This window comes from Macaca mulatta, chromosome 6 (assembly GCF_049350105.2).
Source record: "Macaca mulatta isolate MMU2019108-1 chromosome 6, T2T-MMU8v2.0, whole genome shotgun sequence".
NCBI classification, from domain to species: domain Eukaryota; kingdom Metazoa; phylum Chordata; class Mammalia; order Primates; family Cercopithecidae; genus Macaca; species Macaca mulatta.
This window is the reverse complement of record NC_133411.1, coordinates 148,274,325-148,300,690: the sequence shown is the minus strand read 5'-3', so window position 1 is coordinate 148,300,690 and position 26,366 is coordinate 148,274,325. Positions and strand designations below refer to the sequence as shown.

General features: G+C 44.8%; 1 protein-coding gene across 3 annotated transcripts in view; it reads left to right on the top strand.

Annotated features, from left to right (window-relative positions):
- Positions 1-25,998, top strand: part of DNAJC18 (DnaJ heat shock protein family (Hsp40) member C18) — a 34,378-nt gene extending 8,380 nt beyond the window's left edge. The window contains exons 3-9 of one of the 3 annotated variants that reach the window (XM_015141004.3): positions 3,416-3,561; positions 6,255-6,440; positions 7,491-7,600; positions 10,095-10,204; positions 13,321-13,493; positions 19,364-19,444; positions 25,408-25,998. In XM_015141004.3, coding sequence (XP_014996490.1) covers positions 3,416-3,561; positions 6,255-6,440; positions 7,491-7,600; positions 10,095-10,204; positions 13,321-13,493; positions 19,364-19,444; positions 25,408-25,409 — 808 coding nt within the window. In that variant the 3' untranslated portion in view covers positions 25,410-25,998. Of the gene's footprint in view, positions 1-3,415; positions 3,562-6,254; positions 6,441-7,490; positions 7,601-10,094; positions 10,205-13,320; positions 13,494-19,363; positions 19,591-20,112; positions 21,922-25,407 lie in introns of those variants that run through there. The other 2 variants (XM_077937088.1, XM_077937087.1) reach the window with 2 other exon arrangements.
- The last annotated feature ends 368 nt before the right edge of the window (positions 25,999-26,366 follow it).

The window sequence follows — 26,366 nt, the reverse complement described above, 5'->3', positions numbered from 1 at the left end:
GAATGCAGCCAGTTTGGAAAACAATATGGCAATTCCTCTTTTTTTTTTTTTTTTTTTTTTTTTGAGACGGAGTCTCGCTCTGTCACCCAGGCTGGAGTGCAGTGGCCGGATCTCAGCTCACTGCAAGCTCCGCCTCCCGGGTTTACGCCATTCTCCGGCCTCAGCCTCCCGAGTAGCTGGGACTACAGGCGCCCGCCACCTCGCCCGGCTAGTTTTTTGTATTTCTTAATAGAGACGGGGTTTCACCGTGTTAGCCAGGATGGTCTCGATCTCCTGACCTCGTGATCCGCCCGTCTCGGCCTCCCAAAGTGCTGGGATTACAGGCTTGAGCCACCCCGCCCGGCCAAATTCCTCTTAAAGTTCAGAAGAAAGTTAAGATTATTGACCAACAATCTACTCCTAGTATATACCAAGAGAAATATAAATGTACTTCCACAAAAAAATTTGTACATGAATGTCCATAGCAATATTATTCACAACGACCCCAAAGGGGAAACAACCCAATGTCCATTAACTGATAATGGACAAACAACATGGGGTATATCCATACAATGAAATATTATTTTGTAACAAAAAGGAGTGAACAGATTCATGCTACAACATGAATGAACCTTGAAAAAATTACAGTAAGTGAAAGAAGCCAAACACAAAAGGCTACATGTTACATAACTCCTTTTATATAAAATATTCAGAATAAGCAAATCTATAGAGAGGGAAAGTAGATTAGTGGGTCCCAGGGGCTGGGGAGGAGAAGTGGGAATGACTCCTAATGAGTATAGAGTTTCTTATTGGGGTGATAAAAATGTCCTGAAATGAGATAGTGGTGATAGATGCACACCTCTATAAATGTATTTAAAAACTAATGAATTGTACATTTTTAAAGGGTGAACTTTATGGTATGTGGATTATTTCTCAATAAAGCATTATTAAACAAATAGTAAATTTAGGAGAGGGAGTCCTGAGTGTCTGCCATGGAAGCAGAGATTGGAAACTGGGCTAGGGATTCAAAGACTCCCCATGGGCAGCTCATGTGGAAGGGACCTGCTGACAGCCCAGACCCTGCATTAGAGTCCAACCTGTGTTACTGACTTACGATGAATTTCCCAACAAAACTCTGAATCTCTGCCTGCCTTACTGAATCATATGGTAGCAAAAGACTGAAGCCCTTCTCAATACAAATTAGTAGGTGATGTATATATTATACATTGATACAATGCAATAATATTTAGATTTTAAAAAGAATGAGATAGGCCAGGCGTGGTAGCTCATGCCTGTAATCCCAGCACTTTGGGAGGCCAAGACAGGTAGATCACTTGAGGTCAAGAGTTCGAGACCAGCCTGGCCAATATAGTGAAACCCTGTCTCTACTAAAATTACAAAAACTAGCTGGGTGTGATGGTGCAAGCCTGTAGTCCCAGCTACTCAGGAGGCTGAGGCAGGAGAATCACTTGAACCCAGAAGGCAGAAGTTCAGTGAGCCGAGATTGCACCACTGCACTCCAGCCTGGGCTCTGTCTCAAAAAAAAAAAAAAAAGAGGTAGATATATAATACTAGGTAATATTTATTTAGTATTAGATGCTCTCAAGCACTTTCATGAAGACTTTATTTAATCATAATATCAACTCTGTGAAATATAATTATTAGCCCATTTCAGAAGATAACACCAAGCTATAGAGGTTAAGTACACAGCAAAATCAAAGCTCAACCAAGGGATTTTGACTCCAGAGTTCATCTCTAATCCAGCAGTTCTCAAAGGGTGGTTGGGGAACCCCAAGACCCTTTTAGGGGATAGGTCTGCAAGTTTAAAACTGTAGTCATAATGATACAAACATGTTACTTGTCTTTTTCACTGATTTTCTCATGATTATACAGTGGAGTTTTTGAGAGGCTACATGACATGTAATTACATCATCACTGTTTAAAAATTTTTTGTTTTCATTTCTGGTATAGTAGATGTGGATTGATAGAAGTCACATAAATGAAAGCTCTTTTGAGGTCTTCAGTAATTTTTTTTCTCTTCCTGTACCATGCATTATAAAATGTTGCTGAGATCAAAAGTTCAGAACTGCCACTCTAAACTACTGTCTAGTCTAAACTATTATTCTATACTTCTTATCTTTATCTGTTAAGGATTGATCTCCAATCCTTTTTTGTTTGTTTGTTTGTTTGTTTGTTTTTTAGAGACAGGGTCATGCTCTGTTGCCCAGACTAGAGTGTAGTGGAACAATCATAGCTCACTGCAGCCTCAAACTCATGGGCTTAAGTGATCCACCTGCTTTGGCCTCCTGAGTAGCTAGAATTCCAGATACAAGGCACCATGCCTGGCTAACTTTTTAAAATTTTTCATAGAGATAGGGTCTTACCATCCTGTCCAGGCTGGCCTTAAGCTCTTGGCCTCAAGCAGTCCTCCTGCCTCAGCCTCCCAAAGCACTGGGATTACAAGTGTGAGCCACCACGCCCAGCCCAAAATAAATTTTTTTTTAAGCAAGATGTAGAAAAGTGATTATAATATGTTTCCATTTAGGTAAGAACAAAAATGGAGAGGACTATACCTGTACTCTCTGTACATAGGATCCATACAAAACTTCTAATGATGGTTGTCCCTGTGGTGGGATACTGGGGGACAGGAAATAATGAAGCAGGAGAATTTTTACTGTATAAACTTTAGTTCTGTTGGCTCTTTTTCTTCTATCATGTGTATGTTAACTTTCTTAAAACACAGTTTAGCTGGGCACGGTGGCTAACACCTGTAATCCCAGCACTTTGGGAGGCCAAGGTGGGCATATCACAAGGTCAGGAGTTTGAGACCAGCCTAACCAACATGGTGAAACCCCATCTCTACTAAAAATACAAAAATTAGCCAGGCCTGGTGGCGCATCCCTGTAATCTCAGCTACTCGGGAGGCAGAGGCAGGAGAATTGCTTGAACCCAGGAGGCAGAGGTTGCAGTGAGCCGAGATTGCGCCACTGCACTCCAGCCTAGGCAACAAGAGCAAGACTCCGTCTCAAAAACAAAACAAAACAAAAAACACAGTTTAAAAAATAGCCATAGGAAAAAGAGAGAAAAAATTATAAACAAACAGAGTGATTAACTGTTTCTTCCGGCTTTGCTGTCCTGTGGTTCATCTCTCAGGATCTTAGCCTGAACCTTGGTGTAAGGATTGGCATACTCGTTCTACTCCCTTGCAGGGATATAGGAAGAATAAATAGTAGATGTAAAAGTACTTTGAAAGGCATTAAGTTCTGGATGGGAGAAGGACATTGTTAATGAATTTGAATGTTTCATTAACGTGTGCACTAATTTTCTTCTAGGTTTGTTTTGGGTCTCACAGATTAGAGGGAGGATCAATGTATTATCTTGCAGTTAGTTGTACAAAAGGGGCCTTTGTAGACATACATGTTTCTGATTTTTTTAGGATCAAGAAATGCAGAAATTACTATGAAATTCTGGGAGTTTCTCGAGATGCCAGTGATGAAGAGCTTAAGAAAGCTTACAGAAAACTCGCCCTGAAATTTCACCCTGACAAGAACTGTGCTCCTGGAGCAACAGATGCTTTCAAAGGTCTGATCCTGAACCAATGCTCAATGGTGCCCTTGTCATGATTGGTCATAATAAGTTGCTTTTAGCCTTCCCCATAGTTGTTTCATAAGGCCATAAGGAGGGTTTTTCCCCCTGCCACACCTCTTAAATAGTGATCATCAGCATAGCTCCCTTGATTTTACCTAGGCTGGAGTGCAGTGGTGACATCTCAGCTCACTGCAACCTCCACCTCCCAGGCTCTAGTGATCCTCCCACCTCAGCCTCCCAAGGAGCTGGGACTACGGGTGAGCATCACCATGCCTGGCTAATTTTTGTATCTTTTGTGGAGACGAGGTTTTGCCATGTTGCTCTGGCTGATCTCAAACTCCTGAGCTCAAGTAGTCTGCCTGCCTAGGCCTTCCAAGGTGCTGAAATTACAGGCGTGAGCCACTGTGCCCGTCCTCCATGATATTTTAAGTAATATATTCTTTAGGCTGAGCGCAGTGGCTCACACCTGTAATCCTAGCATTTTGGGAGGCCGAGGTGGGTGGATCACCTGAGGTCAGGAGTTTGAGACCAGCCTGGTCAACATGGTGAAACCCCCTCTCTACTAAAAATACAAAAATTACCCAGGCCCAGTGGTGCACGCCCGTAATCCCAGCTACTCGGGAAGCTGAGGAAGGAGAATTGCTTCAACCCGGGAGGTAGAGGTTGCAGTGAGCCAAGATCACGTCACTGTACTCCAGCCTGTGCGACAGGAGCGAGACTCCATCTCAAAAAAAAAAAGAAATACATTCTTTAAAAATATTTTGGACCCAACACATGAATACAAATCTTAAGAGCTTCACCTGGCCAGGCATGGTGGCTCACACCTGTAAACCCCAGCACTTTGGGAGGCTGAGATAGGAGGATTGCTTGAGCTCAGGAGTTTGAGACCAGCCCACGCAACATAGTGAGACCTCATCTCTACTAAAAATAAAAATAAAAAAAATTAGCCGGGCATGGTAGCATGTGCCTGTAGTCCCAGCTTCTTGGGAGGCTGAGGTGGGAGGATTGCTTGAGCCAGAGGTCAAGGCTGCAGTGAGCTGTGATTACACCACTGCACTCCAAGTCACTGTTTCAGGCAGAGATCATCAGTGAATTCTAAAGCCATTGAGTGCTAGGTTGTTGTCACCTATGGGGTATTCTTGCCAAAATGTTTGACCTGAATCTAATAATGAGGAAACAATCAGAATATGAAATATTCTACAAGAATACTGACCTGTTCTTCCAAGAAATTTAACATAATGAAAAACAAAAAAGGTGGGGACAGTTTTAGATTAAAAGAAACTAAATGCAGTACTTGATCTTGCATGGATGTATTGGATGATAACTGATGTTAATTTCCTTAGCTGTGATAATGGTGTTGTGATCACATAGGAGAATGTCTTTCTCCTTGGGAGATATATGTTGAGGTATTTAGGGGAAGGTGACATTATCTGTGGCCTACTTTCAAATGGTTCAGCAAAATAAATGTATACTTATTACAATATATATGTACATATGTATATATAGAGTTGTGGGTAACAGAGTGGCAAGGCAAACATTTAACAATTTCCCAGGTAAAAGAATCATGAAGAAATACTCTTTCTGACTGTGTTTCTGACAGTGTTGACTAAATTACAGGTAGAGAGTGGGGGATGCCTTAAAAGGTTTTTTTTCGAGGTTTGTATTGATTGGTGCTACTGATTGTATGTTTAAATGAAATTGGTCAAGGTTCACACATTTGCACATAGAAAGGAGACATGTTGGTAAACATACGTAATTATTCAGCCTTTGAAACCTCCTTGAGACATTGGAAATACATTTCTTAATTTCAGAAAATAATTATCTAAAGTTAACTGAAATAAGACTATGATGAAGACTGTTTTTAGTCAGGCAGGAAGGTTTTTATTAAGATTGTTTCAGAGTAGAATTCAGGAAATTTTTCTGACTACAAGTTAGAATGTCACTATGGATGTGTGAACTGTTTCCAACATAAACCATTGCACTCAAGTGAAATAAGTACACTGTTTTGGCTAGATGCAGTGGCTCACACCTATAATCCCAAACTTTTGGAGGCCAAGGTGGGAGGATCACTTGAGGCCAGGAATCTGAGACTAGTCTCAGCAATGTAACAAGATCCCATCTCTAAAAAAAATTTTTTTAAAGTAAAGAACACTCTTCGTGTGTGTGTGTGTGTGTGTGTGTGTGAGTGTGTGTGTGACGAAGTCTCACTCTGTTGCCCAGCCTGGAGTGCAGTGGCATGATCTTGGCTCACTGTAAGATCCCAAAGTGCTGGGATTACAGGCATGAGCCACTGTGCCTGGCCAGAACACATTTTTTATGAATGAGAGTGCTGACCAGTTGGAGAACATTTCCCCAACATTCCTGGGACTTGTGGTGACTGGGAACCCAAACTGAGGGGGGATTCCTAACTTCTAGGACAGCTGGGATGACTCCAGGACTGTTGATTGGGAGTTAACTCACTTCAGCAGTAGTTCTTAATTCCTGTGATTCCAATGTTGTTTCTGGCGATTAGGGAAAACCTGAAGGGCAAGCACTTTGAAGAACTTTCTAGGCCCAAGCACCTCTCCTTGGGCCCCTGAGAAGTTGTCCAGCACGAGTCACCTCTAGGCTCTTCATCACTGCTGCTGTGATCACTCTCAGCCATAGCAAAGACTGTGTCCTCATGTGCTGTTTCTTGTTGATTGCAGCAATAGGAAATGCATTTGCAGTCCTGAGCAATCCTGATAAGAGACTTCGCTATGATGAATACGGAGATGAACAGGTGACTTTCACTGCCCCTCGAGCCAGACCTTATAATTATTACAGGGATTTTGAAGCTGACATCACTCCAGAAGAACTATTCAACGTCTTCTTTGGAGGACATTTTCCTACAGGTTAGTCTCCCCAAATTATCATTCTTAAACATATTTCTTTATTTATGGCTCTCAGCAAACTCCTGTTTGAAAATCTGAATAGAGGGACAATGGAATGATGGAAACAGCAAGGATTTGGAATCAGTTGAGCAGGAGTTTGAGGCAAGTCTCCAGCCTCCAGCTGTGCATAATTTTGACCAGATCATTTAGTTTCTCTGACCCTGTTTCCTCTCCTGAAAAATGGGGCTGTTAATAATACCTACTTCACAGGGTCACTGTGAGGATTAGATATTTTTTAAGTGCCTTTTAAATAAGTAACAAAATGCCTATTATTATTATAAAATAGCACTTACAAAGATAAAAGATAGGAAAGTACCCCCAGCAAGTTGGAAGTTGGTATAATTCAATGCCCAGGAAGTAAATTGAATTTTATGAGTTGCTATTAAAAGATACCAGTGACACAATATGGTATTGGGCACGGAAGCAGACGTGAACATGCCAAATAGGATTCATGGCCCAAATGCTCTCTCTCTTCTAGCCTTTTGGGGGTTCTCTCTCACTAGTTGCAAAGGACTATTTAAATGAAGTCAGGAGAGCTCAGCACACTTTAGCTCCAGCTGGTTCACTTGGCTTGCCTACTGTCTTATTTTTCTACTGGGTAAAATAGGCCAATACTCTATCCTTAACAAACCTAGCTGGGAACAAGGACCTTGAAAAAGACAAGGAAGGATTGGGTGCGGTGGCTCACGCACTTTGGGAGGCCAAGGTGGGTGGATCACTTGAGTTCAGGAGTTCGAGACCAACCTGCAATGTGATGAAACCCCATCTCTACTAAAAATACAAAAGTTAGCCAGGCGTGGTGGCGGGTGCCTGTAACCCCAAATACTGAGGAGGCTGAGGTAGGAGAATCACTTGAACCCAGGAAGCAGAGGTTGCAGTGAGCTGAGATCATGCCATTGCACTCCAGCCTGGGTAACAGAGCAAAACTCCGTCTCCAAAAAAAAAGAAAAAGGCAAGGAAGGAGTGTTCGCCATATCCCATACTAAGTATTTCTTTCTCTTTCTTTTCCAGGAAATATTCATATGTTTTCAAATGTGACAGATGACGCTCACTATTACCGCCGACGGCACCGACATGAGAGGACACAGACTCAGAAGGAGGAGGAAGAAGAGAAACCTCAGGTACCTAGGGAGGGAGGAGTGCTGCTGCCCATAAACAGTTGTACTGGACCAACCTTGATGGTACATGATCAAATTTTAGAAGTTGAACTTGAGATATGTTGCTAAGATGTGCTTTAGGAAAGCAAAAGCAATGGTGAGAAGAGCTGGAAAATTGGCCTAAATAGGCAGAATTGTATCCCCTCCCTCTGCCCATTCTTGGGGGCTCTCCCAGGATCTCAGCAATCCTGTGGGGCTGACTTCATCAAGGCTTTTTTTTTTTGAGAGAGGGTCTCACTGTCACTCACGCTGGAGTATAATAGTACAAACACAGCTCACTACAACCTCGAACTCCAGGGCTTAAGCAATACTCCCACCTCCGCCTCTCATGTAGCTGGGACTATAGGTGCATGCCATCATGCCCAGCTCATTTTTTGTAGAGATTAGTTCTCACCCTGTTTCCCAGGCTGGTCACGAACTCCTGAACTCAAGTGATCCTCCTGCCTTGGTCTCCCAAAGTGCTGGGATTACAGGCATGAGCCCCTCTCTGGCTTCAAAATTTTCTTGGCTGCAGAAAATAGGAACTCTCTTCAAAATATTTAGAACTAAAGGAGGTTTAAGGTAAGGGATCAAAGGAGTCTCATGAAGCTCAAGGATAAGAAGCACAGCTGGGCCTTATGACAGACAGGAACAAAGAACTGGGATACTGTCAGGCTCCCAAGCAGCTGTGCTCTGCAGGACTCTTTGGGCCCAGATTGTCTCTAGTTTTCCTGCCACTCTTTGCCTCTGTTTTGTTTTCACCAAGCAGCTTTGCTTGTTCTACTTCCCCTTGCAAATAGCTAGTCTACAGTGCCTGATGGTGTGTGTTCTTCCTTAAAGTGACAACACAGAAGTGAAGGGTGACGAGTCTCAATCCCAGATTCCTAGGAGAGAAAATGTGATTATAGAGTTAGATGTCCTCCCAGTCCATCAGCTGTGGCCAAGCATAATGCTAACCTGGCTCCTAGAGCCCCACTCCTGTAAGAGGCACAGTCTGGGCAGGTTTACCTTGAGATGTTTGCTTCATTGGTCTTGTTAATGGGGCTGCAGGGGGATTACTGGCTGTCAATCCAGGTTGTTGTTGGGCCTCCTTCAGCCTGCTCAGCAGAGAGAATAAAGGTTATTTGGTATAGATTGAGTATCCCTTATCTGAAGTATATGAGACAAGTAGTATTTCAGATTTCAGATTTTTTTTTTTTTGATTTTGGAATATTTGCATTATACAATTATACATTTGACAATTCCTAATCTGAAAATCTGAGGCTGGGTGCAGTGGCTCACACTTGTAATCCTAACACTTTGGGAGACTGAGGCAGGAGGATTGCTTGAGCCTAGGAGTTCGAGACTAGCTGGGCAACATGGCAAGATCTTGTCTCTACAAAAATTTTAAAATTAACTGCACACGGTAGTATACACCTGTGGTCCCAGCTTCTCAGGAGGCTGAGGTGAGAGAATCATCAGAACCCAGGAGGTCAAGGCTGCAGTGAGCCATGTTTGTGTCACTATACTCTAGCCTGGGTGACAGAGCAAGACCATGTCTCAAAAAAAAAAAAAAAAAAAAATTGAAATCCAAAATGCTCCAATGAGCATTTCCTTTTTTTTTTTTTTTTTTTTTTTTTTTTTTTTTTTTTTGAGACAGAGTCTCACTCTGTCGCCCAGGCTGGAGTGCAGTGGCCGGATCTCAGCTCACTGCAAGCTCTGCCTCCCGGGTTCACGCCATTCTCCTGCCTCAGCCTCCCGAGTAGCTGGGACTACAGGCGCCCGCCACCTCGCCCGGCTAGTTTTTTGTACTTTTTAGTAGAGACGGGGTTTCACCGTGTTAGCCAGGATGGTCTCGATCTCCCGACCTCGTGATCCGCCCGTCTCGGCCTCCCAAAGTGCTGGGATTACAGGCTTGAGCCACCGCGCCCGGCCGAGCATTTTCTTTTGAGTGTCATCCTGGTACGCAAAAAGTTTTAGATTTTGGAGCATTTTTGATTTTGAATTTTCTGATTAGGACTGCCCAACCTGTACTTCTCAGCTGAAAGTACAACCTTCCCAGAAAAGCCTGGGGCTTTGTGGATCCTCCTATGCAGTGCATTGGTAATTTGTTATTTTCTTTGGGACAACTGTCTTATTTTCAATAAGCTTTATATTGATAAAGAACACTTACAGGCCAGGCGCAGTAGCTCCCACCTGTAATCCCAGCACTTTGGGAGGCCGAGGTGGGTGGATCACGAGGTCAGGAGATTGAGACTATCCTGGCTGCGGTGAAACCCCATCTCTACTAAAAATACAAAAAAAATTAGCCGGGCGTGGTGGCAGGCGTCTGTAGTCCCAGCTACTCGGGAGGCTGAGGCAGGAGAATGGCATGAACCTGAGAGGCAGAGCTTGCAGTGAGCCGAGATCGCACCACTGCACTCTAGCCTGGGCGACGGAGAAAAAAAAAAAAAAAAAAAAAAAAAAGCACTTACAGCAAGTTTTTTTTTTTCTTTTTCAGACTACATATTCTGCATTTATTCAGCTACTTCCAGTTCTTGTGATTGTGATTATATCTGTCATTACTCAGCTGCTGGCTACTAATCCCCCATATAGTCTGTTCTATAAATCGTAAGTCTGATATTTCTCAATCTTTTTCAGTAACAGTCTGGGGGTGAAAGACTTGAAGGTTTTGCTGATACATTACTAACATTTCATTTCACCTTTTGCTGTAGAAAACACCAATTTGATGTTTAAAGGAACAGCTGGGTAGTCATGGTGCTGAGACTCAAAAATACTGAAGCAGTCTCCTGTGTGCCTCAGGAAATAGATTGTTTTGTTCTATAGTGACATCATCTGGTCAGCTGCAGAACAGCAGTAGCTGGTTTTTGAAGGATCAGTAGAATTTAAGGTTTAGATGAACACATTATCACACCATGGTAGAGTTAGAAAGACTCTGTTGAGCTGTTGATAGGATTGCTGGACCCTGTGGGTCTCGGAGCATAGTATTCATAATGGGGATCAAGTGATTATTTTCAATTTTTTTGTTTTTGTTGAAGATAGAGAAATTCCTTGTAATGCTTTTTGCATACAGATTATAAACTCTGATAGGATTTTTTAAAATTTCTTCAATTAATTATTTCAGTTGATTCAGTTTCCAAAGTTTGGTCCCCAGACCAGCCATCATCAGTATCAACAGGCAACATGTTAGAAAGGCAGATTCTAGGGCCCCTCCAAATCCATTGAATTAGAGGCTCTGGGGGTAGGACCAGAAGCCTGAGTTTTAGCAAACCCTCCAGATTATCCTGGTCCACACTGAGGTTTGAGAATCACTAGATTATCTTTTTTGTTAGTAATGAATAATAAATTATTGTTCATGATTATAGTTTAGTGGGAAAAAATCTTTTAAAAGTAGAATTTATTAGACAATACATAACAGGAAGAGTCTTTGTCAGTGATCACTGTAGACTGAAGACCATCATTCCAGGTCAATCCAGGTCAGTATTTTCCTTTTTTGTTTGTTTTTGTTTTTTTGAGACAGAGTCTCGCTCTGTCACCTGGGCTGGAGTGCCATGGTGCAATCTGGGCTCGCTTCAACCTCCATCTCCCCGTCAAGCAATTCTTGTGCCTCAACCTCCTGAGTAGCTGGGATTACAGGTGGCACACACCACCACACCCGGCTAATTTTTATATTTTAGTAGAGACAGGGTTTCACTATGTTGGCCAGGCTAGTCTTGAACTCCTAACCTCAGGTGATCCACCCACCTCGGCCTCCCAAAGTGCTGGGATTACAGGCTTGAGCTGTTGGGCCCAGCTAGTATTTTCCTTTTACAGAGAGCGAAGCTGAGGCTGAAAGAGAGGTTTTTTGTTGTTGTTTTTATTTTTGAGGCAGTCTTGCTCTGTTGCCCAGGCTTCCGGGCTGAAGTGCAGTGGTGCAATCTTGGCTCACTGTAATCTCCTTCCTCCGGGTTCGAGTGATTCTCATGCTTCAGCCTCCTGAGTAACTGGGATTATAAGCATGTGCCACCACACCTGGCTAATTTTTGTATTTTTTAGTAGAGACTGGGTTTCACCATGTTGGCTGGGCTGGTCTCAAACACCTGATGTCCACCTGTCTTGGCCTCCCAAAGTGCTGGGATTACAGTCATGAGCCACTGCGCCCAGCCTTCAGAGAGAGGTTTTTGCCATCAGGTCACACACCGATTTCCTCTGTTTCCCAGCTTCTCATGTTTTTCCATATGGCACTTCAGCTTTCTTTCTTGTGAGGCCCGCGGGGTAAGCACGGACCTGCTCTGTAAGATCCCCCAACCCCTTAGAGTGAGGGGAGAGCAGTCATGGCCTCGGCTCTTACTCTAATTAGAGAGGATCTAAGGAGAGGGCCGGGAAAAGGCCAAATAAAATGTAGCCCCTTTAAGTAGAATTTGTCCAGTTTGAAGAAAACCATCTTGGATTCTACACATTTCTGTCACATTGTTTTAACTTTTTTTTTTTTTTTTTTTTTTTTTTTGAGACGGAGTCTCGCTCTGTCCCCCAGGCTGGAGTGCAGTGGAGCGATCTCGGCTCACTGCAAGCTCCGCCTCCCGGGTTCACGCCATTCTCCTGCCTCAGCCTCCCGAGTAGCTGGGACTACAGGCGCCCACAACCGCGCCCGGCTAATTTTTTGTATTTTTAGTAGAGACGGGGTTTCACCGTGTTAGCCAGGATGGTCTCGATCTCCTGACCTCGTGATCCACCCGTCTCGGCCTCCCAAAGTGCTGGGATTACAGGCGTGAGCCACCGCGCCAGGCCACATTGTTTTAACTTGAGTTTGAGGTCCCTTCTGTATTTCCTTACGGTTAGAATTTAGTCAGCTCAGTACTCTTAATGTTGCTGAGCACCAGATACCATTGGATGCCTTGGACCCACAGAGAGTTAGCTCTGAAGCATCATTGAAATATTTTGGGCCGGGCGCGGTGGCTCACGCCTGTAATCCCAGCACTTTGGGAGGCCGAGACGGGCGGATCACGAGGTCAGGAGATCGAGACCATCCTGGCTAACACGGTGAAACCCCGTCTCTACTAAAAAATACAAAAAACTAGCCGGGCGAGGTGGCGGGCGCCTGTAGTCCCAGCTACTCGGGAGGCTGAGGCAGGAGAATGGCGTGAACCCGGGAGGCGGAACTTGCAGTGAGCTGAGATCCGGCCACTGCACTCCAGCCTGGGCGACAGAGCGAGACTCCGTCTCCAAAAAAAAAAAAAAAAAGAAATATTTTGTCTGAGTTTCTTGCATTTCTCAGTTAGCAGCTATGTGCGAAGTACTTTTTATCATGTCCAAAATATTGCTTCTAGGTTGGTGTGAGCTATCTGTTTTTTAATTTGCTATATAACATAATCAGTTCATTCAACCAGCATTTATAATAACCTACTCTGTCAGGTACCATACTAGATCCTACACAACATAAAAATTGTTTGTTTTAAGCATTCAGCATTCTCTTTTAGCACAGAGAGCAGTAAAAGAGAGGTGAGTCTTTTAAGAGAATAAACTATGCTGAAGCTGAATTCATGGTATGAACGTGCTTACATAATACAATTATGATGATGTTATACGTATAATTTTGCTAAGGATATAAGAAGTGTTGGGTACATTAGAAAATGATATCTACCTCTGCTCTGTGAGCAGATGATGGTGATGATATCTGTGAGGTCAGTGCTAAGAGTAATATTGCCAAATATTATGAGCTCACATGAGCCTCTCTCTCCTTGTTTCAGGACCTTGGGCTACACCATTTCTAGAGAAACTCAGAACCTGCAGGTGCCTTACTTTGTGGATAAAAACTTTGACAAGGCCTACAGAGGAGCTTCTCTGCATGACCTGGAGAAGACAATAGAGAAGGATTACATTGATTATATCCAGACTAGTTGTTGGAAGGAGAAACAACAAAGTAAGATGCTGCAAAAGGGGCATTAGCCGGTGGCCGTGGTTCCTGGCAGGAGGCACCCCCAGCCTCCTGATCCCTCCTCTCTTCTTGTTTGGGGCTACACATGTTTATGTGAACAGAGTCAGAGGACAGAGGCCATTCAGGATACTACAAAAAAGTGGGGGAAATTTATTGACAGGATACATGTGGCCAGGACTTGGCAATCAGGAATTTAGGTGGCGCTAGTCACCTGTCTATATGCCCGTCTCTCTTTGGGTCTCTACCTCTCTGCCCATCTGCCCCCTCTCTTCTCCCCACCAGCTGCCTTCCTTTCTTTCTTCCAGTTTCCCTTTTTCATAACGTTGTTTGCCATGGTTTACAGTAGTTGCCACCCTCCTTATCACTCTCTCAAATTCCCCAGCCTCACCAGTCAGTGCCCCTTTCTGCAGCACACACCTCCGTTAAGTTCTTGGTGCTTGCTGATTTGGTCCACAGTTTCCCAATTCCACACTCTGTAGAGGGAAATCTGATTGAGCCAGCCTTACTTTTTGAACCAGAACAAAGGTTTAGAGGTTTCTGGTATTGAATGAGGTGTCCCCTACCCTCACCTCCAGCTGGTTGTGGCCACACAGAACAAAAGTGACCCCCTGGGTCTGCCCCTTTGGGTGTGGCAGGCCTTCCCCCCTATTTCCCTTTCTGGAGACAGTGGGGATGACAGCGTCTGCCACTGGCTTACAGCTCCAGCAAGTATTACTAAGGAGTGTCTGCAGAAGGGGCAGCCCGGTCTCAGCCAACAGCTTCACCTTTGGTCCCACTTGAATTCTACACACACACTGCATTAGTGACTGTGTCTTCTCAAACTTGGTTTTGGTTATTTTTATTTTCTTTTTTATTTTTCAGGGGCTACCCTTTTAACTGAAGTTTTGGCTCATGTTTAAAAAGCAAATTCTGACTCATTTCTAAAGCCTTATTACTGAGTATCATTAAATATCTAATGGAGTCTGATAAAATTAGCTCGTTGGTCACAGTGCTGCTAAGCCCTCAGTGACCATCACACACTCCCAACTCCGCCCTCAAGTTAAACTCTCCTTCCTCTGTGTTCTTAAAGCACTTTGTTCAACCTGCTAACATAGTACCAATCACACAGTGTTAGAGTTCCAGAGATATATGTCAGTCTCCCCTGCAAGACTATGGGCTCTCTGGGAATAAGAACTTGGTCTTACTAATTTTGTGTCTCAGGGCCCTGGCACAGTGCTTGCTTCAGAACAGGTGCTCAGCAAATGTCTTTTGAAGAGAGGATTCTCAGGAGTAGAAAACAATGAAAATGCTGAAGATTGTGAATAACAACAGCAGGGTTAGTGTCCTAACTCACCCTTAGGGACCTGGTCTCTGCCCCCTATTTCTGTAAGGCAAAGTCCCACTGTTCTCTCAAAGTACATTAGGAAGTTGGTGAGCAGTGACTCTGGGATATAAGAGGAAATTAAATAGGAAAAGGAAATTCCATTTTTATTGAAAAGCACTGAGGGTTCAGGAAATACTCTACCCCATTGCTAAACTAGATTTTACAAGAATCAAAAATCAGGAAAGAATTTTGGAGCAGGAGAAAGGCCTCATACTAAAAGGCAGTATATAGGCCAGGCATGGTAGCTTATGCCTATAGTCCTGGCACTTTGGGAGGCCGAGGCAGGAGGATCACTTGAGTCTAGGAGTTTGAGACCAGCCTGGGAACCCCATCTCTACAAAAAGTATAAGAATAAGCCAGGTGTGGCAGCACATGCCTGTGGTTCCAGCTACTCAGGAGGTCAAGCCTGGGAGATCGAGGCTACAGTGAGCTGTGATCACTCCACTGCACTCCAGCCTGGGCTACAGAGCGAGATCCTGTCTCAATAAAAAGGCAGTATATACATGGATCCAAATCAGGTGAAAGCCAGTATATGTCCTGAAAGTCCCTATTGTCTGGGTCCTGGGAGGGCTTTGACTTTGTTGCTTTCTGCAAGAACTGGATGAAAATCTGCATTTCACATTCTTCAGACACCCCCTGCCCCACATCTTTCTCTATGGCAGTAAGATGCTGGAATTATGCAAAGAGCACATGGTAAGGATTGCACCAGAGGTGGTTTCTAAGCTTTTGTCCCCATCCCCACGAGGCCTAGTTCAGAGCTTCAGCACTCTCCAGGTATAAATAAAAATCCAGTGAGTGGCCAGGTACTATGGCTCATGCCTGTAATCCCAGCACCTTGGGAGGCCAAGGAGGGTGGATCACCTGAGGTCAGGAGTTTGAGACCAGCCTAGCCACATGGTGAAACCCCGTCTCTACTGAAAATACAAAAATTAGCTGGGAGTGGTGGCACGCGCCTGTAATTCCAGCTATTTGGGAGGCTGAGGCAAGAGAATCACTTGAACCCAGGAGGCAGAGGTTGCAGTGAGCCAAGATCATGCCACTGCACTTCAGCCTGGGTGACAGAGCGAGACTCCATCTCAAAAAAAAAAAAAAAAAAAAAAAAAAAAATCCAGTGAGTAAGCATGAAGTGTGTACCCACAAGTTTGAAATGGGGATTATCAGCACAAACCCCTTACAAATCTATTTCTGGCATTTAAGTACAGTGGCTATGCAGAGCCTGCACACAACCCAAGTGCCATTTGAGAACAAGCAGCATCTGCCCTCTGAATCCAGCAGCAAGTGCAGCCAACAAGGTTAAATTTAGCACTTGGAGGTTGTAAAAATAAACCCACTTGAGAACAAAGTTCACTCTTGGCAAAATACCAAATGCAAACTGTTTTTAGCAAGGTTAGCCATTGACTTTTTAAATCTTTGGTTCATTTATTTTCTCTGCTCTTCCTTAGAATGCTTAATCTGGGTAAACTTTTTTTTTTTTTTTTTTTTTTTTTTGAGACAGTCTCACTCTGTCACCCAGGCTGGAGTATAGTGGTGCAATCTCGGCTCATTGCAACCTCCACCTCCCGGGTTCAAGCAATTCTCCTGCCTCAGCCTCCCGAGTGGCTGGGACTACAGGCACATGCCACCATGCCTGGCTAATTTTTTTAGTTTTTAGTAGAGATGGGGTTTCACCATGTTGGTCAGGCTGGTCTCAAACTCCTGACCTCAAGTAATCTGCCCACCTCGGCCTCCCAAAGTGCTGGGATCACAGGGGGTTTCACCGTGTTGGTCAGGCTGGTCTCGAACTCCTGACCTCAAGTAATCCACCCACCTCGGCCTCCCAAAGTGCTGGGATCACAGGCGTCAGCCACCACACCCTGCCAATCTGGGTAAACTTTTATGAGCAATCCCTTACTATAAACACTAATTGTCCTGTTTACTTATTCGCAGCTGCATCTAGATAGTAAACCTGATGCCAGAGCAAGTGGCCACACCACGAGGCTAGGCTGAACGAAAGTAGCAGGCAGGAACTGCCTCTTGGCCTAGCCGAGCTGAGCTGAGGTCCTGGCCTGGACTGACAGAGGAGCACTTCTTTCCACACCCTTGAGTAGGATAACCTAGTGGGTAGAAGCTTAGGCTTTGAAATGGGCATAGAGTCCACTTCCTCCGGGAAAGGTTATGTGGGTGATGGAAGATGGCATGGGTGTAACTCTTAGCACAGTGTCTGGCACATAGAAAGTGCCTAATGTCTGGTGGAGTCCTGGCTTTACCTGGCTTTGCACTGTAGACTGGATGCAGTACCATCTCATGGGGCTGGATCATGAGGGCAGTTGGGATCCGTTGCAGTCTTTCAGCTGTCGAGACCAATCTGGGCTCTTTTGCAGCATGTTCTTGGGAGAGGTTCTGGGTCTTGCTTCTCTTGGCAATTTGCCTGAGTCAGTTTATCTTTAAGGCTCAATGCTCTGTCCATCTGTTATAGTGACATTCAGAGGAAGGGGAACTTTCTGCTAAGAAGAAAAGGTATTCTCTGGAACCTGCCATTCCCCAAAATTTTTTTACATTGCTTAGAAGTTATTGAATATTAACAGAATTTGTCAAAAGCAGCATATTCTTGAAGTTGACCCTTTGTTCATTGAAGGATGAAAGGATTCACTGGCAATTTAGAGAGAAGTTGCTCTGAGCTTGGTAGTGGGGATGTGGGACACGGTTCCTTGAAACACTAACCTTGTACAAGGTCCTTGCTGTGGAGCAGGGGTCTCTGAGCTGGTTTCAGTGAGCTTTATGAAAAGCAATGTGATATTTTGAGAAAAGCAGTTATCTTTCATCAGCTTGTTGAAGTGGCCTTCAATGTAGAAAATATAAAGAGTCACTAGCCCTTAATGTTTCCTGGAACAAGATTTCAGGGAATGAGGCATTTAGAAAAGCTGAGCGAATGAAAAACCTAAGGAAATAATTTCAAAGAAAAGCAAAACCACAGAATCTGTTTCAATACTGGTGTAACTGTGACTCCAGAGGACTAAAGGCACAGACTGACTTCACAGAGGCCTCCTGGGCAGAGGTTACCCACAGGCCAAGGAAGCCTGAGATTGGAGTTAGTGGCGAGCCCTGGGCAGGATGCAGGAGCAGAGAGCTTTCATTTGGATACGGCCCATGATCCTCCATGAAGCCCCATCACCTGCAAGGGTGACTGTGCCAAGACAAGCCCTGGCTAGCAGGCACTGCAGGCACCCTCACCGAGCAGGGAGAGCACATTGTTCTGGAGCCTGGGAGACCCACTGCTTGCCAAGCAACTGCTGGGCTACAGCCCAGGCTGTTTGGCCTCCATTGTAGAGGGAGGGTTTTTATGCATATCCACCCCTCACCCTGGAGTCCTGCATTTAATCTGCACTTTGGGCCTTACTTGGGGGTAAATAGCATCATTGTGAGCAGAAATGCCAGACAGTGTTTTGTGTTGACAGAAACGTATTCAGAAAGCAATGCCCATTGTTCCCCCTGGCTAAATAATAATTCCTGTTTCCAGGCAGTTTGCTGATTAATCAGACAGGTGTCTTTCGTTCCACCAAGAAAAACAAAATCTGTCAGCAAGACGATTAAGAATGGATAGGCAGATTTCAAAACAATTAAAATAGCATTTTTACAAGTCTGGTCCTTTAAACACTGAGTAGCTGCCTGCTGTCAGAGGCTTTCAGAAGCCACACACCACATCCAAGCATGCCATCCTGTTAATATGCAATACGTCTCTAAAGGTGCTTTTCAGGCATTCCTCCCTGAGTATGCCTGAAACCTCACAAAAGAATAAAAAATAGAGGCAGCCAAACCACCGTTGAGTCAGGAAACATAGAGATTATATTCTGGTTAAAAATAGAATGACCTTCTCCACCATGAAGAGAAAATGAAATTCCTTTAGTCAAGGAGACAAAGGTCACCAGATCCAGATGATTCAACTTTTAAAAAGGCCCAGCTGCCTTTGGCCTTTGAGTTGGGGACCCCACATGTGGTGAGGAAATGAAGAATGCCAGTAGCGCCCTGGCCTTGTGTAGACGCACACCTGGCAGCAGTAGGCTCTGTGTGCCTTCGCACATGTGAGTTATGATGCAGCAATGCAGGAGAAGAATAGAGCAGCTGTCTGTTTCAGATGGCAGGAATAGGCCACTGGACTCCATTCTCTCCCAGCTGCCGTCGGAATCCCACTTGTAGGAGGCTGTGGTGCGGTCTCACTGCACACGCGCAGGTTTCCTAAGTCTGGTGCCAAATGTTTTCTTGGTAAGAACTAAGTTCAGTGCTTTTATAAGACAGCACAGATACTGTTGGACTGCAGGGTCACAGGTGCCCTTTAATCCTCCACACCTGGTCTAGTGCCTCAGATGTGTTTTGTGAATAAATGAGTAAATGTTTCTTACATTTAATTGAAAGAAAAAGCTTGAAATGAAGTAAAAGGAGCTTTGACTCCAGAAATGTTGAAATGAAACAAAGGAGCTCAACTCTTGATGAACTGGTTACCTCTTTTATCTTTCAGAGTCAGAGCTGACAAATTTGGCAGGATTATACAGAGATGAACGATTGAAACAGAAAGCAGAGTCGCTGAAACTTGAAAACTGTGAGAAACTTTCCAAACTCATTGGCCTACGCAGAGGTGGCTGAGAGGATAATGGTCCTATGCAGGGCTGGGGTTTTGCTACTTGTTCCTATTTATGTTCCTGATTCCATTTTATAATACAAAATTAGGTAATGGTGAACACTTTACTATTTGCTAAGTTCGTTGGTTGGGCAGAGTGGCAGGAGCATGGGCACGAGAGCCAGACGTGTCCTCACAGAATCCGTCCTGGGGAGTGACTCCAGGTCCCAGGAGGAGTTCGTCTAAGTTAAATTAATGGCAAAGCATTGGATTCTGTTTCCCTGCTCCATGCCTACCCTGCCTCTGTGAATGGAGTTCAGGGCATCCCAGAGCAGATCCATGTTTTCTTCCTTCTTCCTTTCTTCAGTGAAGTCTTAAGACCCAGGCATTCCTAGGCTTAGCCAAAGCTTAATATTAGTTATTTACACTGTCTACCAAGAATTATACCTCTCCCTTCATTAGAGTCATCATCTCTGCCAAGATTTAGCCTTTGGAACATGTTCCTGCCCAGCTTTCCATTTTCTAGGGGAATATGGAGAAATTTAAACTATTGTAGTCAATAGTTTTCTATTATTCCAATCTCTGCTCAGTAGCATTAGCAAACTGCCTGATTTGAGTTTCCTTTATTTCCTTAACCCTCTCTCTTTTAGAGGGTCCAGAAATTAAAACTACTGAGCAGCATCCGGAGGCAGGGGCCAGGGTGAAGGTATAAAGCAAGACCGAGCCTCATCTCCTCCATGAAGCCTCCCTAGTCCATCATAGAACCCAGCGAATGTCCCTTCGGTCATTTCTCCTCAGTGTCATCATTGGTGTCATCGCACTTGGGCTGAGTTCCTATATCCCACAGAGGCAGATGGTCAGACCCAGGAGGAGGCATTGCCATTTCTCCAGGCTGTTTGCTGAAGCCTAGAGATACAGGGGACAGATCCTCTCTCCCTGGATATGGGGGTCTAGCACTGGCCCCAGTAGCCACTTTGTTTAACCCGGTATCCTATAGTTTGTGATTTGAGATGCTTTTTCCATTTATTGAGTGCCTACTATAAAAGCAGGGGCTCTCACACATATTTTCTTAAGCCTCCTCACAACTCTGAAGTAGATGTATTATCCCTGGTTCTATGAATGAGAACATTGGCCCAGAGAGGAGGACACAGGTCATACAGCTGATAGTGGCAGAGTGAGACAGCAGGCTGCGTGTCAGGTAGAAAGTGGGAGAGAGCATCCTCATGTCTCAGGTGATTCTAGCCAGGCTGGTGAAGCAGAACCTTTCCCGAGGATGCCTCTGTCCTGCCCCACCCCATGACACCTCGCCCTTTCTGTGGCAATCCTGAATCCATTCAGGACGTCCCTGCTGCTCTTTAAGGAGCAGGACCCTGTCTAACATAAATTCTGTACACAAAATAAGAGGTCCATCACAGGCAGGGAACCCTCCCACTGGTGACAAGAAAGAATTCAGTCACTGCCTGGGCTGTGTGGTTCTGGGCCTTCCTGTAGAGCTGAGCTGCCTGGATTATCATGACTCTGAACTTGGAAGGATCATTAAGTGACTGTAGCCTACTCTCCATGCTTCCTTCATATTGGAAGAAAAGTTTCTGTTAGAGAGTCGGCCGGGTGCAGTAGCTCATGCCTGTAATCCCAGCACTTTGGGAGGCTGTGGCAGGTGAATCACCTGAGGTCAGGGGTTCAAGACCAGCCTGGTCAACACGGTGAAACTCCATCTCTACTAATAATACAAAAATTAGCCAGGCGTGGTGGCATACACCTGTAGTCCCAGCTACTCATTCTCTGATGAGAATCGCTGCAACCTGCGAGGCGGAGATTTCAGTTAGCTGAGACCACACCACTGCACTCCAGCCTGGGCAACAGAGTGAGACTGTATCAAAAAAAGAAAAGAAAAAAAAAAAAAGAGAGCATCTACATTAGAACAGATTCCAAAGTAAAGTCTCTTCATCCCAATGCATGGCCATGATTTACACAGACGTGCCTAGCATGGCTCACCAACATCTGAACGGTTGTTCCCTACCATGCCTCTGCAGGCATTGCACAGGGTCAGGAGATGGGTTCACAGGTAAAGATTGGGGGCTTTAGTGGCTTGTAGGGGACAACTGCTCAGTTGTAGGGAGAGGGAGCATTTCTAGAAATAGCCAGATTTTGCTACCCAACTAGGTCTGTCCTCCTGGTTTTGGGGGCCCCTTCTTGATCCCTTCTGAGTGACTGAGGGAGGTTACATTGTAAAATGTGTCCATGAGCTAAACAGGCTTATGGAAAGTTCTTATATACACAAAAAAATCAAAGCTCTCCTCTCCCCATCCCTAACCTCTGCTAGAAAATTTGCCATAATGAAACTGACTTGACAGATTAAAAGACCCTGTCCTCGATGGCCAGGAATTGGATAGTCACCCATTTTATGGACTTCATGGCAGCGATGAGTAATCTGTGATGATACTAAATAGAGGCAATAGTAACTAACTCCATTAAATGTCATGCTGATTGTCTGTTTTTATAGCACTGATGATACTGTTTTATTTATTACCAATAGACCACAACATTCACATCTGTTTTTCCTCAAGGGAACCATATTTGCTTTTGGTTGAAGGATTTATCTATTTGATACTATCCAGAATATTGTTAAACTATAATTTCCTGGGTTATATTTTAGATGGGTTGTCTGCATGGTGGTAAAATAAGCTTTTTCCTCTTGCCTACATCCTTTGGAAGATCTCCTGATCATACATAACTAGGTAGGGCTTATTCTTGCTGTTGGAGCTTGGCACCCAGCTCTAGACTGTTTCTTTGAGTATTACTGCAGATTGGAGACGTGTGTGATAGGAGCAGGGCTCAGAAATAGGGCTTGAGGCTCAAGCAGAAACTGAAGCTGTCATTCAAATGAAGGTGCTCTCTCTACTGCATGATCGACAGTGAGGAAAGGAGGATGAAAATCCTTCTTATCACTAAGAGCTTGAAGGAATCCACGTCCCCAGATTAGCAACCCTAGAGTTCATCTGCGCAAGCTAGGAGATGTGTAAGCTTCCTTGACCAGCGCAGGCCTTACAGCACAGGAGCAGTGACCAGTAAGGAAATGCCACTGCTGTGCTTTCTGTTGGAAACTGCTGGAAAATATAGTGAACTGGCCGGGCACAGTGGCTTATGCCTGTAATCCCAACACTTTGAAAGGCTGAGGCAGACAGATCGTTTGAGGTCAGGAGTTCAAGATCAGCCTGGCCAACATGGTGAAACCCCGTCTCTATTAAAAATGCAAAAATTAGCCGGGCATGGTAGCAGGTGTCTGTAATCCCAGCTCCTCGGGAAGCTGAGGCAGGAGAATCGCTTGAGCCTGGGAGGCGGAGGTTGCAGTGAGCCGAGATTGCAGCAGTACACTCCAGCCTGGGTGACAGAGTGAGACTCTGTTTCAAAAAAAAAAGAAAATGCAGTGAACTTCAGATGCCACTGGAACATGGGTTCTAGCAGCCTGGTCAAACTATGTGTCATTCTTTTTCCTCCTTATACTCAGGACGGGCTTTGTGAGGAGGCACTGTGCGGTTCCAGTGACTTTCTGTTACAGCTGGCCACACCACACAAGCAAGTGCCTCATCTGCATGCAGTGCTCCTCACAGGAGCTTGCACTTCATTCCTATTTATTCTGCCCTCATTTAAGGTGTGAGCTTAGTGTCCTAATATATTTATTTTTGGAAAGGGCCAAGTTACAAAACATCTTTTTTTGAGGCTGCACTGTTGATATGGCATGCAGTGACCACCAAGAAAGTATATACTCATGTGTTAGATACTGATTACATCATTTACATCATGCTCAGTATTTGGAATTGAAGATGTGAATGTTCTGTGACCAGAGTAGGGATGACACAAATGGAATCAGCTCCTGGTGGACTAAGAATCTTGAAAAAAATCTAGCCACCTCATCCACTATATCTGGATTAAATGTATTTTAACAAAAACATTAAACAATTTTATATAAAAAGAATGGCTACTTTTCCTTGGTTCTTTTACCTTTACCCATGGCGTCCTTGGGCACTGCGCATCGCCTGACTCCCTTGGAGCCACTTCCGACTAAAGAAGCTTTTGATGCCTGCTCCAGTCTTCCCTCACCCATCAGTGGGATTATTTGCATTTAGAATAGAAGATAGCATTGTTGGCATCAGTTCCACATTTTCTATCAGATAACAGCAGTTGCAGTACATCACAGCCAATATACAGATCAAAACTACACTTAGCCTCAGAAATTCAGGTGTTATCCCAGTTCCTTGCTGGCTTTGTTCCTAGTGGCCCATATTTAGGAAAGTTTTGGTTTAAAAATATAGTAAATGATATTTACATGATCCTAACTGGTAATGATAGCTTTCATTTGAAAAAGAAAGCGAGATGAGATTCAATTCAGCAATGATTGAGAACTTATTCTGAGCCAGATGGGCTGGGTTTTTGGGATGGGGGTCAGGGAACAGGTGAGGCCCAGCACCAAGACTCCTGGAGCTCATATCTAATGGGAAGGCCAGGCTTTCCACAGCGCTCCCCAGTGCAATGAATAGCTAAAGGGAGACCAAGGGGACCACAGACTCTATAACAAAGGAATTTAACCCAGTCTGAGGGGTCAGTGAAAGCAACTCTGAGGAAGAGAGATGTGAAATATAATCACCCTTCCTACAGAGATGAATAGATTTTTATTTAGTGAAGGAGCATGGAAGCAAGACTTCCAGTGCTCCCATTTCCATCACTAGCACTTCCACCCATCCAAGTGCCGAAGTCAGCAACCCAAGCCAGGCACAGTTATGTGCACCTGCATCCCAGCTACCTCCGGAGGCTGAGGTGGGAGGATCACTTGAGGCCAGGAGCTTGAGACCAGCCTGAGTGATATAGCAAGACCCCATCTCTGACAATAAAATTAAAAAGTTGGCCAGGTGCAGTGGCACACTCCTGTAATCCCAGCACTTTGGGAGCCCGAGGAGGGTGGATCACCTGAGGTTGGGAGTTCGAGACCAGCCTGACCAACATGGAGAAACCCCATCTCTACTAAAAATACAAAAATTAGCCAGGCATGATGGCGGGTGCCTGTAATCCCAGCTACTCGGGAGGCTGAGGCAGAAGAATCACTTGAACCTGGGAGGCGGAGGTTGCAGTGAGCCAAGATTGCACCATTGCACGCTAACCTGGGTGACAGAGTAAGACTCCATCTCTTTTTTTTTTTTTTTTTTTTTTTTTGAGATGGAGTCTCGCTGTCTCCCAGGCTGGAGTGCAGTGGCCGGATCTCAGCTCACTGCAAGCTCCACCTCCCGGGTCCACGCCATTCTCCTGCCTCAGCCTCCCGAGTAGCTGGGACTACAGGCGCCTGCCACCTCACCCGGCTAGTTTTTTTTGTATTTTTTAGTAGAGACGGGGTTTCACCGTGTTAGCCAGGATGGTCTCGATCTCCTGACCTCATGATCCACCTGTCTCGGCCTCCCAAAGTGCTGGGATTACAGGCTTGAGCCACCGCGCCCGGCCAAAGACTCCATCTCAAAAGAAATAATAATAATAAAAATAAAAAGTCAAAAACCACTGGGCATGGTGGCTCACGCCTGTAATCCCAACACTTTGGGAGACTGAGGCAGGTGGATCACAAGGTCAGGAGATCGTGATCATCCTGGCTAACACAGTAAAACCCCATCTCTACTAAAAACACAAAAAATTAGCTGGGCGTGGTGGCAGGTGCCTGTAGTCCCAGCTACTCAGGAGGCTGAGGCAGGAGAATCTATTGAACCCGGGAGGCAGAGGTTGCAGTGAGCTATCGCTCCTCTGCACTCCAGCCTGGGCGACAGAGTAAGACTCCGTCTCAAAAAAAAAAAAGTCAAAAACCCAAGAAACTTTGTGTGGTAGACTTAATTTGGCACCCCCTAATATTTATGCCTTTGTGTAGTCCCCTTTCTAATCGGGGCTGGCCTTTGATCTTTAACCAACAGAATGTGGCAAAACTGGCAGCTTCCATTTTTGCACTTGGAGGGAAGCCAGCTACCATGTAAATTCAACTACCTGAGACCACTACACTAACCAAAGGAGAAGCCATGCAGAAAAGAATCAAGCAACCAAGCTGACAGCAAGAACTGAGGACCCAAACATATACTTCAAGTTGAGCCATTTGTGTTACCCCAGATCATGCGCAGAGCAGAAATGTGCTGCCCCACCAAGTCCTGCTCAGACTGCAGAATTGTGAGCAAATAATAAAATGATTGCAGTCATTTTATTGCAGGTGCAGTGGCTCATGCCTGTAATCCCAACACTTTAGGATGCTGAGGCAGGCAGATGGCTTGAGCACAGGAGTTCAAGACCAGTCTGGGCAACATGATAAAACCCTGTCTCTACCGAAAAATAAAAAAATTAGCTGCATACCTACAGTCCCAGCTACTGGGGAGGTTAAGGTGGGAGGATTGCTTGAGGCCGGGAGGCGGAGGTTGCAGTGAGCTGGGATTGCGCCACTGTACTCCAGGCTGGGCGACAGTGTAAGACTCTGTCTTTAAAAAAAAAAAAAGAAAAAAAGTTGCTGTTTGAAGTCATTGCATTTTATGGTGATTTTTAGCAATAGACAACCAAAATACTTTTCCTTGTCCCCATATCCCTTCTCTCTGTTAAGCTCCATCAATTTTTTTTTTTTTTTTTTTTTTTTTTTTTTTGAGACGGAGTCTCGCTCTGTCACCCAGGCTGGAGTGCAGTGGCCGGATCTCAGCTCACTGCAAGCTCCGCCTCCCGGGCTTACGCCATTCTCCTGCCTCAGCCTCCCGAGTAGCTGGGACTACAGGCGCCTGCCACCTCGCCCAGCTAAGTTTTTGTATTTTTAGTAGAGATGGGGTTTCACTGTGTTAGCCAGGATGGTCTCGATCTCCTGACCTCGTGATCCGCCCGTCTCGGCCTCCCAAAGTGCTGG